This window comes from Staurois parvus, unplaced genomic scaffold, assembly GCF_062004578.1.
Source record: "Staurois parvus isolate SC_StPar_1 unplaced genomic scaffold, SC_StPar_1.0 ptg000362l, whole genome shotgun sequence".
Lineage (NCBI taxonomy): Eukaryota > Metazoa > Chordata > Amphibia > Anura > Ranidae > Staurois > Staurois parvus.
Window position 1 is genome coordinate 5,407,338 of NW_028318158.1, and position 16,338 is coordinate 5,423,675.

Genomic DNA, 16,338 nt, shown 5'->3' on the forward strand with positions numbered 1-16,338 from the left:
TATTAGCTTAGCATCCACTGCATCTATCAAAACAGGACAATGTGCTACATGGACTTTGTCTGCTGGAGAATAGGAGGGACAACAAATATTTCTGATGATACTCCCTCTTTAACTCCTTTCCTTTTGTATTGAACCCTACCATTCTTAGCTCTCAGCACTTCTGTGTTAAGTGCCCGTTCACATATATGCGGATTGAACTGCATCCAGTTCACATGACATGTGAAAAAACATTGCTTCCTATGGCGCCTGTTCACATATGTCTGGCGCACTGGCGGTGCGGATTCAGTGCGGTTTTTAAAAGAGTCCTGTCCGATTTCTGAGCAGTGAGGTCCTCCTCAGGTGCGGATTACAGGCTGTTGACTTCTATGGGATCTGTTTCTAAACCACATGTGTAGACAGGATAAGATCCTGAGCTAATCCTGTGCTGAACCAGATGTGAACCGCTGAACAACCACTGTATCAATTATTTGTGAAACCTGAGCTTCAATCCGCACCGCACATATGTGAATCAGCTCCCGGACATTTACAGTAGCATGGGTGCCTCCCATACACAGGGGGAGCAGAATAATTTTATGGCTACTTTGTTTTGGCCCTTCTCCGCTCTGCTATCTTATCTGCTTGGAGCACCCACCGTTGCAGGTTTTTTTTTTTGGTAAATTTCTGTATGCATTCTTTTTTTGCCAAAGCTCCTCTTCTTCCGGTGGTTGGCAGGTCCTGAATTTTGCATCACCGTTGCCTTCAGCATTCTTCTGTCAACCCATGGTGGCTTGAAAATGCATCCCCAGGGGGAGAGTCCTTGACACCCTGGGCTCACAGAAAGTGGGGTAGTGATTATTTAACCTGGAACAGGACCAACACTGGATTGCAGAGTCTGCAAAAAACAGGATGAGTATTGATTAAAAATCTAATTTTTATTTTGATATGTGGATTAATAGATTTTTTTTTTCTATAGCTGGAGTTGGGCTTTAACTCCACACTAATGAGCGGTAAAGGCTTACAATATTTAAAATTTTGAGTATTACAATTTGTGGGGTTTTTTTTTGGTTTTTATTTATTTTTGCTGTATCATATTATTTTGAGACCAGATAGTTTCATATTTATTAGCTCCTCACAGTCTCAACTTTCATAACTAATGGATTGGCGATTGTTGTGTTTTTATATCTACTCCAAAAAAAATATGTTTTTCTTACTGCAGATTAAAAAGTAAAAATTCGAGCTTGAATTGTGAGGCATTTGGTTATTATCACATATCTCCCTAGGTATATGAAGGACAGAAATCCATAGAGCAGCTCAAGCAACAGTATGAGGAACATTCAGTGGAACTCTCAGAGGTAACTATGTTGTACCTGTTTATTCAGCTCTGATCAAAGTTGCATCCATTTATAATTCATTGTCGTTTTGTTTCAGCTGCAAATTGCCCTAAGTGAAGCAAAACTAAAGGAGCAGAAGGTGCGCTCTGATCTTCGTAGTGTCCACGAGGAAAACACCTGTCTGAAGGAAAGAAAGGAGCAGGTATGTCCTAGACTGATTTCCCTACGGAATCTGACATATCTGCATTCATTGTTTGTTGTGTGCTGGTTAAATCATGTACCTGTCTCATTGTCCACTTCACTAGAGTGCACTTACACCTGTGTTCTTGTATTGACTGATGGCCGGGCAGGAGCACTGTTATCCTGGGTGGATGTCGGGTGGAAGCACTGTTATCCTGGGTAGATGTTATGTGACGTCCTCCCAGGATCACGCATCACACGTGCCCCACAGGCCATGCTGCGGCGTAATCTGTCACCCGCTGTGTTCGATGACAGATCAGTGTAGTCAGCCACTGCCAGTACCATGTGACCAATCACAGCAGATAGCATGGCAGTTGTACACAATGGTTTTCATTCATGCCATCCATTGTGACCAATCACAGAGATCAACAGAATAGTACACAGTGATTACATGGTATAGACAGGACCAATCACTGCCCCTCTGTACCATGTGATTAGCTGTGGCCAATCACAGCTAATCACAATAGAACACACTGAATGCATTTCATTCATAAAAATGGTTGCTTCTAATAGTGATTATCACTGTTGTAAGCAATCCTAGTGTGTGAAAAAAAATTTTTAAATCCTTATCACCTCCCCAGAGTAGTAAAATTGTAATAAAAAAGAAAAAAAATTAAAACAAAAAAATGAAGAAAAATTACTTTTTTTACATACTGTCACCAGTCAGTGTCCCTGATCACGGCCACATGTTTTATGGTGATGCTGTACTTCACTGATGAGAGTATGTGAAAAAAAAAAATTCTGACAAAAATATTACAACTTCAAAAACGTCTCTTGCTAAATACTTTGGTCTTTCTACTTTCCAAAAAGAGGGTCATTTGGTGGGATATTTTTAAACTCCTGGCATTTTCGGCCTCAAAAAAATGATAGGCCGTCAGTACATCAGAACTGATCAGTTTTCAGATATATATACCATAGTTTGTTTTTTTTTTTACTTTTTTTTTTCCTACAGACTAAACAAACACTGATTTGGGTTATTTTTATTAAAGTAATGTAGCAAAATAAATTTTTGCCAAAATTTCTGATAAAAAGATTTTTTTTTTGCAAAATGTTATAACGGAAACTAAGAAAAGAGCATTTTTTTTTTTTTTTTCAAAAAAAAGAAAAAAAAAACCCCAGTGCTGATTAAATACAACCAAAAGAAAGCTCTATTTGTGTGACAAAAATTATAATATTGTGTGACAAAAACATTGTGTGACAAAAATGATAACATTTCATATAGGTACAGTATTGACCGCACAATTGTCATTCAAAGTGCAGCAGCACTGAAAGCCGAAAATTGGCCTGGGCAGGAAGAGAGTGAAAGTGTCCAGTATTGAAGTAGTCGCTAGTCATGCTGCAGTCCCAAGCCAAACACTTCTTCACTCGCAGTTGCAGCATGGTGTTTCAACACAAAACTCTGTTTGTCTGGGGGAAAGAGAACCCAGCCAAAAAAATGCTCAGGCATTCAGTAAAACCTGGAAGTTGCTGTTCTGCTCTCTTCCAAAAAACCGATCCATCATGGATTGTTTGCTTTTTAGAGAGCAGTAGAAACTACTACCCATGTGAAAAAGGCCTTTCTGTTGGAATACTACTTCAAGCTCTCTCCCTTCAGTGCTCTGTGCTGGAATTGCTGAATAATAGCCACACCCCTCCGTGTCCTCACTCATACTTGTATTGCAGAGAATGGGGGGTGTCAGACCAGGGCTGTTACTGATTACAGCAAATAACTTCAGTTACCATGGTGTGTCTGGAACAGGCCCATTCTGTTCTAAGAAAACATTAACTGTCAGTCAGGATGATATAGAGGACAGAATGTGGACACACAGTTTTTTTGTCAGGTCCTGATTGGGAATTAGTTCCTCTCCCATGTTAAGGAATAGGGAATTAAAGGGTTTAGGTATAATTTGTGAATACAGCAATTCTTCAAAGATAATCTGTCCTCGTTTTAAAACAATAGTCTCCTTTTCCTTTAGACTGGAATCCTTTTTTTAATCAGACTATTTTATGAAGTTTTTACATTTATTTTTTTTTTTTATTCCAAACAGAAAAATAAAGCAAAAAGGAAAAATGCAGCACTTTAAAATACAGGCAGCATGAACAAAATAAGTATCAAATGGTTATACAAAGTATCTGATATAGAAAGTGCACATTTATCATAACGTGAGTCCTGTAGGAACGTCCTCATCAAGGCTCAGTTTGTCAGTGTTTGTTACTGAGAAATAAACTCCAGTCCACATTATGTCTATCAAGTTTTCAGTTTCCAGTCTTGACATCGACGCTAAGGCTTCTGCAAGACAAGAATTATTTAACACCATTGTAATTCTGTTTTAGTTGCTGAAAGAAGCCGAAGGCTGGAGTGAGAGACAGCGAGAGCTCGAGGAGCAGATACAGCTGCAGCAGAAATCCCACAAGGATATGGAAGAAGCTCTGGCATACAAAGAAAATGAGATCGAAGTAAGTCAGAGCCGGTTATCCTTGCTGGCTAGTCCGGTCTTGGAAGGCAATGTTGGATCACAGGCCACATTTTCCACACACGACTTGAAATCACAATTGTAGTTTTCTTATAAAGAAAGGTAATGAAATCCAGTTGGATCAAAAAGGGAAGTTTTAATTGTCCTTACCTTACAGTTTGTTTTCAGTTCTTCTACAGCATTGTCTGCAGGAATGTGCAGCTAAAACCCTCTGTACATCAGTCAGGCATGCTCCCTGCCTTGTAAGCATTGCAGCTCTGCAGTCAGCAGGGAGTCAAGGGGATGTCAAACCACTGTGCAGAAAGCGTTGCCCTGACATAGATTGCTGTGGTCCACAGCATATTCCTTTTGGCAATGGGACATTTCTGCTGGGGAAGATTAAAAAAAAATACAGAACATTAGGAGTTTCCTTTTTGGTCCAACCTAATTTTATTTTTAATGTTTATGTGAAAACAACAGTTGGCCTACTTGTGTATCACAATTTGAGGGGTCTGAGTGTTATTAAAAGGACCACATATCGTAACCGCCTACATTGCCAGTAACCATTTGTCGATACTGTCTTTGCAAATTGTCCACTGGGAAACCTTCAGTCCATACAATTGGTTGTATTAGTCAGTGGAGTGTATGGACAGATTTTGTGAAGAAGAAGGAACAGTGAAGGCTCTCAGGATTGTGATGATGCTCCTTGATTGCTCAGCGATCAGACAGGTGATACAGGAAAAAAAAAAACAGTTCTGTGGTAGTAGTTAGTGATGTTGGTTCCTGGTTCTGCACAGTAACAGCAGAGGCTGATTTTACAGTAGAACCTGCTTAACAAATGACATATTTGGGCAGCTAGATCAATCCACATATTTTTTTCCAACTGAGTTCCACTTGTAGGTGTTTTTAGTGCTTGCTGTTGTAAAGGGTTACACAATATGATAGTGCTATGTCAATAAAAGAAGATGCTAAAAACAAGTATATTACCAGGTGCTGACCAACTGCATCATGCAACTGAAGCAGCTGGAAGAAGATTCAGTGGCTGGAGAGGATGGCAGCTGGCAGCCGGACGGTGATGGAGAGCTGGAAAATGGAGAGTTGCCAGGTGATTGTCAGCTTGTTTAAAACTAAACTTCCAGTAGACAAAAGTACACAGATAAATGCAGCTCTGTATTCATTAACACTTCAATAAATGTACACTATATTGCCAAAAGTATTGGGACACCCCTCCAAATCATTGGATTCAGGTGTTTCATTCACCTCCATGGCCACAGGTGTATAAAATCAAGCCCCTAGGCATGCAGACTGCTACAAACATTTGTGAAAGAATGGGTCGCTCTCAGGAGCTCAGTGTATTCAAGCGTGGTCCCGTGATAGGTTGCCACCTGTGCAATAAGTCCATCCGTTACATTTCCTGGCTAATAAATATTCCACGGTCAACTGTTAGTGGTATTATAACAAAGTGGAAGCAACTGAGAACAGCAACTCAGCCATGAAGTGGTAGGCCATGTAATTTGACAGAGCGGGGTCAGCGCATGCTGAAGCGCACAGTGCGCAGAAGTCGCCAACTGTCTGCAGAGTCAATAACTAAAGACCTCCAAACTTGGTGTGGCCTTCAGATTAGCACAACAACAGTGCGTAGAGAGCTTCATGGAATGGGTTTCTATGGTGGAGCAGCTGCATCCAAGCCTTACATCACCAAGTGCAATGCAAAGCGTCTGATGCAGTGGTGTAAAGCATGCCGCCACTGGACTATAGAGTAGTGGAGACGTGTTCTCTGGAGTCAGGAATCATGCTTCTCTGCCTGGACATCTGATGGACGTGTCTGGGTTTAGCAGTTGCCAGGAGAACAGTACTTGCCTGACTGCATTGTGCCAAGTGTAAAGTTTGGTGGAGGGGGGATTATGGTGTGGGGTTGTTTTTCAGGGGTTGGACTTGGCCCCCTAGTTCCAGTGACGGGAACTCCTAAGGCGTCAGCATACCAAGACATTTTGGACAATTTCATGCTCCCAACTTTGTGGGAACAGTTTGGGGATGGCCCCTTCCTGTTCCAACATGACTGCACACCAGTGCAGAAAGCAAGGTCCATAAAGACATGGAGGAGCCAGTTTGGGGTGGAGTAACTTGACTGGCCTGCACAGAGTACTGAGCTCAACCCAATAGAACACCTTTTGGGATGAATTAAAGCAGAGACTGCGAGCTGCGCCTCGTCTGACATCAATGCCTGACCTCACAAATGCACTTCTGGAAGAATGGTCAAACATTCCCAATAGACACCCTCCTAAACCTTGTGGACGGCCTTCCCAGAAGAGTTGAAACGTTTGACAATATAGTGTATTTTATAACTGTAAACTGTAAGTACCTGAATTTGACTCTGTGTTACCATCTTGCTTTCTACTGTCCAGCAGAGCTCATGCTGGAGGAGGTAGAAGCAGCAGGAGGAGACAATAGAGTTTACTGCAGTTCTTATGTTAAATGATTAGCAATGGACATGCGGCACTCCCTATATCCAACTCATTTAAACCTCAAATAATCAAACGTGTGCATAAATCATAAATATATGCAGGTTCAAACATCTGTGATTAACAGTATAATCCAAACACATGAATAAAAACTCCTTTTCAATTCTTGTGATAATATTTTAATAGTCCAATTCCCGTGATTACTATATTATCGTGTATTTTCCTCCACTCAGTGCTCTGTTAAATACAAAGTATGCACCGACATGCAAAGTGAATCCCAACACCTTTCCTCCATTGTGCTCACCTCAAAATATTATAACTGTAAACCGTGTAAGTACCTGAATTTGACTCTATTACCATCTTGCTGCCTAATGTACAGCAGAGCTCATATTGGAGGAAGGAGAAGCAGTAGAAGGAGACAATAGAGTTTACTTCAATTGTTATGTGATAACAATGAACAAGCTGATAGGAGGAGAGAACAGAGAGCTGAGGTTATCAGTCTGCTGCTACTCCTTACACTGTACCAGTCACAGGCTATGGGAGGAACAAGACCTGTGTTACTGAATTGCAGCAGAAAAAAAATCAGGTCTCTTGATTTGCCAGACAAGGCTGTGCTGTGTGGCAGAGCTGTGTAAGTCTCAGAAATGAATGGACCAAAATACAAATTCTTCATATTTAAGGCAGTTTTCTGCTTAGGACCTTTCATGGTCAAATGACTGATTTTTTTTAGTGTCCCTTTATTTCTTATTTAGATAAACGCAAGGAAAAGATGAAGCTACAGATCAAGCAAATGATGGACGTCTCACGGGTAATTGTTACTGATATCACTTGATCTGTATGCGTGATGTTGAAGAGGATATTTCATGAAAACATGACATTCTAACAGTGTAATCTATATTACCTACTCATGTTCCCTATACAGCCTGCTGTAAAGATTCAGTCCACTACATTTTGATTTGAGTTAGACAGTGGAGAAAATACTGAACATAACAAACAGCCCAATTACTACAGACGTTGTGATCTCCTGGACATATAAAGTGTGATTATTTCAATTCTTTTCCACCTTGTCCAAAAAATGTATCTCCAAATTTACTAACGTTAAACTTATCGAGCTCCACTGAATCTTAGCATTGCAGCCTTCTTGGTATCACATGGCCATTTTAAACACTTAAATCCTCAGGCCTTTGTCCCTGAGGTGTGTTTTTTTTTTTTTCAATGCAATATCTTGGTTCCGCAAATTATCTTTTATGGTTTCGTATGCTGCTCTATCGTATTTTATATACATTTTCCCAAGACTGATAGGGCTGTAAATTTGCAGCAAATTTTTATACATATATTTTTTTATTTCCTTTTGGTTTCATTGGGAATAAATGGTTTTAAAAAAAGTGGAAAAAAAAAATTACAATTTTCCTAATGCATTGTGTACATAGTTTGTGCAACCTTATATATTCACCACAAAATATAGTCAACACGTTAGTGCAACTTTAATGTTACCTGACGGGAAGCTAAAGCTCAAAGTGAATGTACAGGTATGTGTTTTATTTTGAGAGAGCTTTATTCCCCTTTCAGTGATACAATGGGACACACGCAAGGATAAAAATCAAAAAGGGTTTTCTAAACTGCTAGCATAAATTTAAGATAAGATTAGGTTGAGTTTATGAAGGCGCATATTGGTACAGTGGTGTGTTTTTTTTTTTTTTTTTTTTTGTTTTTTTTTTTACAGGTTTGCATTATTTTCTCTTGACATTGTGTTTGCACAATGCCAGACATGCCAACTTACTTGCTCATTCAGCCCTGACAGTATTTTTGCAGCACTGTACTGTTTACTGTACCATTCATCTCAGTCACTGTCCTCTAGTGGGGGCTCACAATTTGATATCCCTACAACAAATGTATGCAAGAAGGTTTATTAGGTTGTTTGGTTGAATGCTAATTAAAGTGGTTTTTCAATTAGCCACTTGCCCTCCAGAGGATTTACCCCCCTTCCTGACCAGGTCATTTTTTGCGATACGGCGCTGCGTTACTTTAACTGACAATTGCGCGGTCATACAACGCTGTACATAAATGAAATTTATTGCCACAAATAGCTTTCTAACTATGGTATTTGATCACATCTGCATTTTTTGCGCTATAAACAAAAAAAAGACCAACAATTTTGAAAAAAAACAAAAATATGTATCTCTTTGCTATAAAACCAATCCAATAGAAAAATGTAAAAAATCTAATTTTTTCATACATTTTAGGCCAAACTGTATTCTGCTACTTGTCTTTGCTTAAAAAAAAAAATCTCCCAATAATTGTATATTAATTGATTTATGTGAAAGTTATAATGTCTACAAATGGCGGTATGTATGCTGGAATTTAAAAGAAAAATTTTTTAATACTAGTAATGGCGCGATCAGTGAGACTGTGGCGGGCATTCTGACACTGCGTGGGAACTGACTAGCTGCCACAGATCCTAATACAGTGATCAGTGCTAATAAAAAGCACTGACACTGTAAAGGAAGGGGTTAACATGGTGCTATCAAAGGGTTAACTGTGCTGTGTGTGTGTTTTACATTATGTTCTGTTTTACTTGGGAGACATACTGCTTTGTATCTCTGTGCTGTGCAGAGGGATACAAAACAGCATGTCCATGCTGACAGGAGAGAGACCTATGTTAACACACAGGTCTCTCCCCTGTCAGCTTTGCCGACAATCACCGAGTGCCGGCTGGGACCCGGTGATTGACATCCCCTGCCGCCACTTGAGGAAATGCAAATCACATATATTTACATGATTTTGCGCACCCGTGTCACCCTGTAGCAGTAATTCTGGTATAGGGCGGATGGCAAGTGGCTATATTCTCCACTTCAGCTTCAGTATTTATTTTTCTTTTAGCTGAAGTCCTCTGCCTCTGACCAGCCCACTGATTCCTCACTTTTTCTGGGTCTGGATGCAGCAAGGTCCTTTTGTAAGCCATTAATTGGCTGTCCCTGTCTAATCAGTAGGCTGATAGGACCAGTAAGGTTTGGGATAGAGGGAGAAAGCAGGGGCACACAGAAGAAACAAGCGCAAACATTGAAAGAATGTAAACATTCCGTGCAGATAGTGTCCTGGAATCAGTCTCCAGTTGTGGTGGCCAAAGTCACACTATCTTCTGTGGACAGCTCTGTATGGATAGGACAGAACTGTGGGATCTGGCTATCTATATTATGTTGGTAGGAATTTGTTCTTCAGAAAGATTGCTTTCATTATTTGGGTTTAAAATCATTTTTGGCTGTGTTAGGTAAAAACAACACTATCAATAATTGAAGAAGAAAAAGTTTTGTACCAGAGGAAGCTGACAGATGAGATTTCCTCACGACATGACCTAGAAGGTTGGTAATCATTTTTGTCTGTTCGGTTGTCTTATTTTTGTTTTGTCTACATACTGCAGAAAAACCTTTCATGTTAGTGCCTATGGTGCTAGAGAGCTTACTCTGATGTCCTCACCACAGTTACATAGCCATACACACCAGTATTGCCAGTTTGAGGCTAAAAGTACCAGTATGTTTTGGAACTAAAGTAGGAAACCCAAACATTTTGAGGAAACCCATAACCGCAATATGCCTTGTTGGAACTGAACCAAGTTGGAAGAACAGGCATGCTGACTACTAAATCACTGTATTGCTTAGAAAACAAAAAGTCATCCAGTTAGGATTCAGATCTGTAAGATTTCTTTAAAGCCCTAGGCATCATAAATAATTGCTTTTTTTTTTTTTCACAAAATATTTTTTTCACATTTTTCATCTTTGATTTCATGAAATGCTGCTAATCTCCTGCAGCCTCTTTCAGCCACTCGCTGTCTATATGCATTCCAGCATTGGCTGCACATTACGGATTTCCTGTGTAACGCATATTGCTGATGCTACTTGCAGTCTCCAGAGGTGCATGCGACAGGGTGACAACCCAAGGAAAATTTGAAGATGGTTGTCTCCCCATAACAGGAAGTACCTAAACAAACACATGACATGGTGACCAGTTGTTATTTATTGAAAGCTGAAACATCTACTGAAATTACATGAACATGTGAAAGCTTTTCTGAGATTGTACTGAAATCCTATTGCCATTTTAGGATGTTTGTTGAAATTTGTTCACTCAGCTAGAGGGGCTGAATGAACAAAGACTTTTCTTTGAAAAACAAGTGTGCTTTTTATTGAGCCTTGTGTCTTTTTCAGAGCAAATTAAGCAACTTCAGCATGACAGCAGTTCTTTGCAGTCTGACAGAACACGACTGGACAACGAAAGTAAAACCCTGCGCCAGAAAGTAGAGATCCTCACTGAGCTCTATCAGCAGAAGGAGATGGCACTTCAGAAGTAAATATCATTAATGTGCAAATACACAAATATATTTCCTCAATATCCTTTTCTGCCTTTCCGGATAAGTGTTAATATAGTTTAATTTTTCTGGGTGGCTTGTGGGAAATCCATCACTCACACATGAGATAAGTGTCTTCCAGTTTTCATATTAAAATAAATCTCCAAGCATGTCACCACCTAATTATACTCCCTACCAGTATTTATAAAATTGCCTATAGATATCATTTGTCTTTTCAAATCCTCATGCTGGTCTGGTGACATCACTTTAGTTTCTTTTTTTTTTTTTCAGGCAGCAGCAAGGGGGTCTGCATTATTCCAGGCCTGAGTAATGCTCACACATCATTGTGAATGTGACGCTCAGTCCTGGAGAACTGGAGCTTGTAGTCAATGATTATATCCTCAGGTTCCTACATGCTCCTCTGTGCGAGGAACCACAAAGCTCATCATGATCCAGAATTTCAGTCTTTAGTCAGACTGAATATTTGCGATTTGGTTTTTTTTCCACGAGTCCCTTTTGGTACCAGTGTTATTTTAGTGACAGAGTCACTTTAACATTTAGCACAGTCTTTTTATGCTCCTGTCAGGATCAGCACTGTCATCGTAGATTCCCAGTTGTCAGCACTGATTTTCCCTTTATGTGATTTTTCTCTAGAAAACTGACCCAAGAGGAGTATGAGCGTCAGGAGAAGGAGCAGAAATTATCTGCAGCAGATGAAAAAGCCATCCTCGCCGTCGAAGAAGTGAAAATATACAAGTACATTATTATGTTACGATGACATTATTGTGTGTTATGATTACACAGTATTCTTGTCACGATTACACAAGACCTGATCCAATCAGCTAGGTTACACTAGAACAAAAATTCAGCATCTCTGGTTCCCAGTTATGTGTTCATTGCATGATATTTCTTTTCTTACTAGAATTGTTGAACAGACACTACTTTAAAAATATCCTTCTTTAAATGTTTGTTGCTGCTTCTTTTCATGAGTGAATGTCTTAAGCCTAGTACACACAATCAGAAAATTGTATGAAAAATACCGCTTTGAAAGCGATTGTACGATAATCTGATCATTAGTATACAGCTTTCGTCCAAAATTGATTGCAGGGACAAGCATGAAAAATGTTTCTCGTACTATACTAGATTACTAGATCATACGATTTTTGTTTAATCAGTACAGTTTTTTTTCCAAAAATACAATACAAATACATTACATCTCTTCCTAAATTGTATTATGTCGTACAAGAATTTTCATAACTTCACTAACCATATCACTTTTGATATGAGACTAGCATGCAGAAAAAAAAAAAAAAAAGACGATCATTCGTACGATATTCTCATCTTGTGTCTGGGGCTTTAGAGAGGCTTGCAGCATCTTTCTCTAGTGTCTGTGTTTAAGCCAAACATAACTACCATCCTGGAATAACTAGTGATATAAACACTTATACCAGGTAATCCCAAACAAGGGAATGTGCAAAAACCTTGTGTAATAGCTCAAGTGCATGTATAAGAAGTAAAAAGCCAAATATTCCATCACAAGAAGACAGAATAAAACTTCAAATCCGCTTGATATCCTGGTAACAGTAGTCAACAATAGAGCTCTGTATGTGGCGAGTCAACCAATGATAACATTCTTTTGCTGAATAATCAGTTTTGGGTGGAGAACCTTTTGGCCATAAATTTGGTGGACTTCTGTTATCAGGATGCTAGACTGATTTAATGCATTATTCCATCCATCTTCTTATTGTAAGAGTTTTTTTTCTATTTCTTCTACATGTACGTGAGGTATTACACAAGGTCATTGCACCCTTCTCTTGTTTGTAATTAGTTGCAGTTTTTCCTCCACCATTTGGAACATCAACAAGTGCAGTTATATTAAAGCATATGCCAGGACAACATAAAAACATGCAGTACATCCCCATGTTTTATTCTTATAAAGATCCTGTGAGTACAGAGAACATCCTGTTGATGTGCCATGAATGCACTCTTATGTCCTTTTGTTAGCTGACAACACCCAGCATTTTGGTAGACTGGATAGTGTCAGTCTTTTCCTAAACTAAAAATCTCCACTCTCCTATCTCCACAAGATGGACTAATCATTCTGTAGTACCAAGAAAAAAAATAGGAGGGCTAATTGGAGTCTTAGAGAGTAAGCAGGAAGTGTATGCAGGACAGCTTTGAATTTCTGACAAGATCAACAGGTATTTTTTTCCACTTATCCAAGAGATGTAACAAAATATTTTGAGTGTTATACTAAACAGACTAGAAGGGTTAAAATAGGAGGCAATCATTGTTACGGTTTACATACACCTAAAGTGTTGCTGAACCCACAATAGTAAAATCAGTCTGTATATGTAGTAAAGCATGCTTGTTATACTCACTGTGGAACCTAAGGGGTTACACCTCAGCATTGTGTAAAAAGGATGTTTGATCCTGTCTTCTTTGATCCTCCCCTTCTTCCAGTGCACCCCTCTTATCTCCTGATAAGACATATCGTGTGGAGTCACTGCACATGCTCAGTTTGGTGTGTATTGCTAGAGAGGTTTTTTTTCTTTTTTTTTTCTTTTTGTGAGTGCATGTGATCAGCACAGGTCCAATCATCACTGTCCAGACAGAGCTCAGGGGTCCTGCATCCTCCTAGAGCAGACTGAAAACTCCTACAAGCTTTAACGTGCTCTGCTGGACACTGATAGAACTCACATGACTGCTATATACTGCTGATGAGAAAAGGTATTTAGCAGTTTATATTTACTAAAATAATTTAATATCCATGTTCTGTGGGAGACCAGCTATAGTGAATGCGGGGTCCTGGGTTTAGTAACATTTTAATTGTCCCCAGGCTTTTGGTAGCCAAGGCATCAGCATTGTTTTGCTGGGAAAGAAAACCTTGTATGCATGTAGGGTAGGCAGAGTTCTGAAGTCCGGCATGCAGGGCTTACAGTGCTGGCTGGGATTTCAGTGCAGCAGAGGTAGCCTTGTCAGCCAGTAACAGTTGGCATCCACTTGATTTCCCACAAGATCTCCAGCTATTTCTTTGTATGCCCAATGTTTTAAAGGGATAAAACATGGAGAAATGTGCATGTATTGCAGAGATGTGCTGTATACTTTTTTTGTGTTTTTTTGGTTTTTTTTTAAACCACCTCCCGCCCGCCATATAGTAACGGGCTCAAGGTGGTTCTCTTGTTCTGGGAGGACGTCATAGGACGTCCTCCCATCCTCACTGCACATGCGCGGCTCAGGGAGCGCACAGCGCGGCGATCGATGGTGCGCTGTATCCCTCAGACACAGCGGATCACCAATCATGGAAAGAGCCAAAGATGTCGGCTTGGTCATGTGATCAGCTGTGTCCAATCACAGCTGATCTCAAGTAAACCGGGAAATGCTGGTTATCGGCATTTTTCTCCTCTCGAGCTGTCACGCTGACAGCTCGAGAGGAGAGAAGAGCCAGTAATCGGCTTTCCGCGGAGGGGACATGTACACTGATCATCAGGGCACTGATGATCAGTGTAGCCCCAGCAGTGCCACCTGTCAGTGTCCATCAGTGCCTTATGTCAGTGCCTCGTGCCAGTGCCACATATCAGTGCACATCAATGTCACATATCAGTGCCCATCTGAGCTGCCTTTCAGTGTTACCCATCAATGCCAATCAGTGCTGCCTTTCAGTGCCTATCAGTGATGCCTGTCAATGCCCATAAGTGCCACCTAATCAGTGCCCATCAGTGCAGTCTATCAGTGTCCATCAGTGCAGCCTCATTAGCGCACATCAGTGAAGTGAATCACTTATTTACAAAATGTTATAACAAAAACTAAGAAAAAGATTTTTTTTTCAAAATTTTCAGTGGTTTTTGGTTTGTTTAAGAAAAAATAAAAAACCCAGAGGTGATTAAATACCACCAAAATAAAGCTCTATCTGTCACAAAAAAATAACAATTTCATATGGGTACAGTGTTGTTTGACCGCACAATTGTCATTCAAAGTGCCACAGCGCTGAAAGCTGGAAATTGGCCTGGGCAGGAAGGGGGTATAAGTGCCCTGTAGGCAAGTGGTTAAATTATAATTTTGCCTTAACGTCCTCCAAATAAAAAAAAACCATAGATTATCTTTGCTCATCTTAGTGGAAGGTAGTGGATGTGATTGCTGTCCATAGATTAGTTGAAAGAGGTTTTTTTTTTTCTTTCTTAAGTAAGACTTGTGCTGGATGTTGAAATGGATCAGCAGCCTATTAGTCAGTGATCAGAGATGACATGAGCTTTAATTTAATGAAAAGATATTCATGTAGGTATAAAATAGTATAAAATTGCTGTAAGTTATGTTTTTAATTTGCAGGCAGCGAATTCAGGAAATGGAGGAGGAACTGCAGAAAACAGAGAGATCCTTTAAGAACCAGGTAAGGAAATGTTAATGTTCTCTGTTTTCACCTATACAGTAATGAGAGGTCAGGCAGATTTTCAGAGGTATCCTTGTAATGCCTTTTCTTGATGATTTTTGGCTGCTTGATTTTTTTCAGATTGCCAGTCACGAGAAGAAGGCCCATGAAAACTGGGTGAGTGTTAATTACATGGAGCTTACTATGGTCAATGTGACTATTGCTGCAGAACTAGGTATAGGGATTTGCGGATGCATATTTAGTAGAAAAAAACAACAGTTCTGTAAAATTAAAAAAAAAAAAGCTATTCTAGAGTTTACATAAAGCAGAACTAAACGATAAATATAAAAAATGCAAGCAGGTTGGCTCTTTATTACAGAAGAAACATGCTGTATATCTTCTGCAATAAAACAAACGTACCTGCCTGTTTGCAGTTGTCTTTAGAATGTACATCAAGCTGAGCATGCTTGGGAATTATGTAATTCGGCCTGGCCAGATAAGATAGCCAGAGATCCCACACCCAGTAGGAGACCAGGTGAAGATAATAGTGAGGGAGAGAGGGGAGGCTATGTTCCACTTTATTTGGATTAGATCTTTTATATTTCAATATTTTTATTGAAAAAAGAGATATACAAGAACATAAAGACTTAGCCCACCTACAGGGTGAGTAGAGGCAAATAAACAGGTTCATAAGTATACAAGCACGTAGTAAATGTCAATCAAGAATACTGTAAGCAAAGAAAATACAGCCCCCATGTGGAAGCAAATGTTCCATTGGTCAGTAACATGGGAAGTTTAGTAACAACAAAACAAACAAGAACATAACCGAAGAAAAAAAAGAAGGGGGGGGGGGGGGGGGAGAGGAGAGAAAGAGAAGGAAAAGAGAAGAGAGGGTCAGCCACATTCCCATTAAGTGATAGATATACAGTCAGGTCCATAAATATTGGGACATCGACACAATTCTAACATTTTTGGCTCTATACACCACCACAATGGATTTGAAATGAAACGAACAAGATGTGCTTTAACTACAGACTGTCAGCTTTAAGTTGAGGGTATTTACATCAAAATCAGGTGAACGGTGTAGGAATTACAACAGTTTGCATATGTGCCTCCCACTTATTAAGGAACCAAAAGTAATGGGACAGAATAATAATCATAAATCAAACTTTCACTTTTTAATACTTGG

At 39.6% G+C, this 16,338-nt stretch overlaps 1 protein-coding gene across 1 annotated transcript in view; it reads left to right on the forward strand.

Annotated features, from left to right (window-relative positions):
* Nucleotides 1-16,338, forward strand: part of MIA3 (MIA SH3 domain ER export factor 3) — a 136,359-nt gene that overhangs the window by 86,660 nt on the left and 33,361 nt on the right. The window contains exons 13-22 of the mRNA XM_089684996.1: nucleotides 1,260-1,331; nucleotides 1,408-1,512; nucleotides 3,864-3,986; nucleotides 4,973-5,087; nucleotides 7,197-7,252; nucleotides 9,713-9,803; nucleotides 10,644-10,782; nucleotides 11,438-11,539; nucleotides 15,110-15,170; nucleotides 15,291-15,326. Coding sequence (XP_089541122.1) covers nucleotides 1,260-1,331; nucleotides 1,408-1,512; nucleotides 3,864-3,986; nucleotides 4,973-5,087; nucleotides 7,197-7,252; nucleotides 9,713-9,803; nucleotides 10,644-10,782; nucleotides 11,438-11,539; nucleotides 15,110-15,170; nucleotides 15,291-15,326 — 900 coding nt within the window. The remainder of the gene's footprint in view (nucleotides 1-1,259; nucleotides 1,332-1,407; nucleotides 1,513-3,863; nucleotides 3,987-4,972; nucleotides 5,088-7,196; nucleotides 7,253-9,712; nucleotides 9,804-10,643; nucleotides 10,783-11,437; nucleotides 11,540-15,109; nucleotides 15,171-15,290; nucleotides 15,327-16,338) is intronic.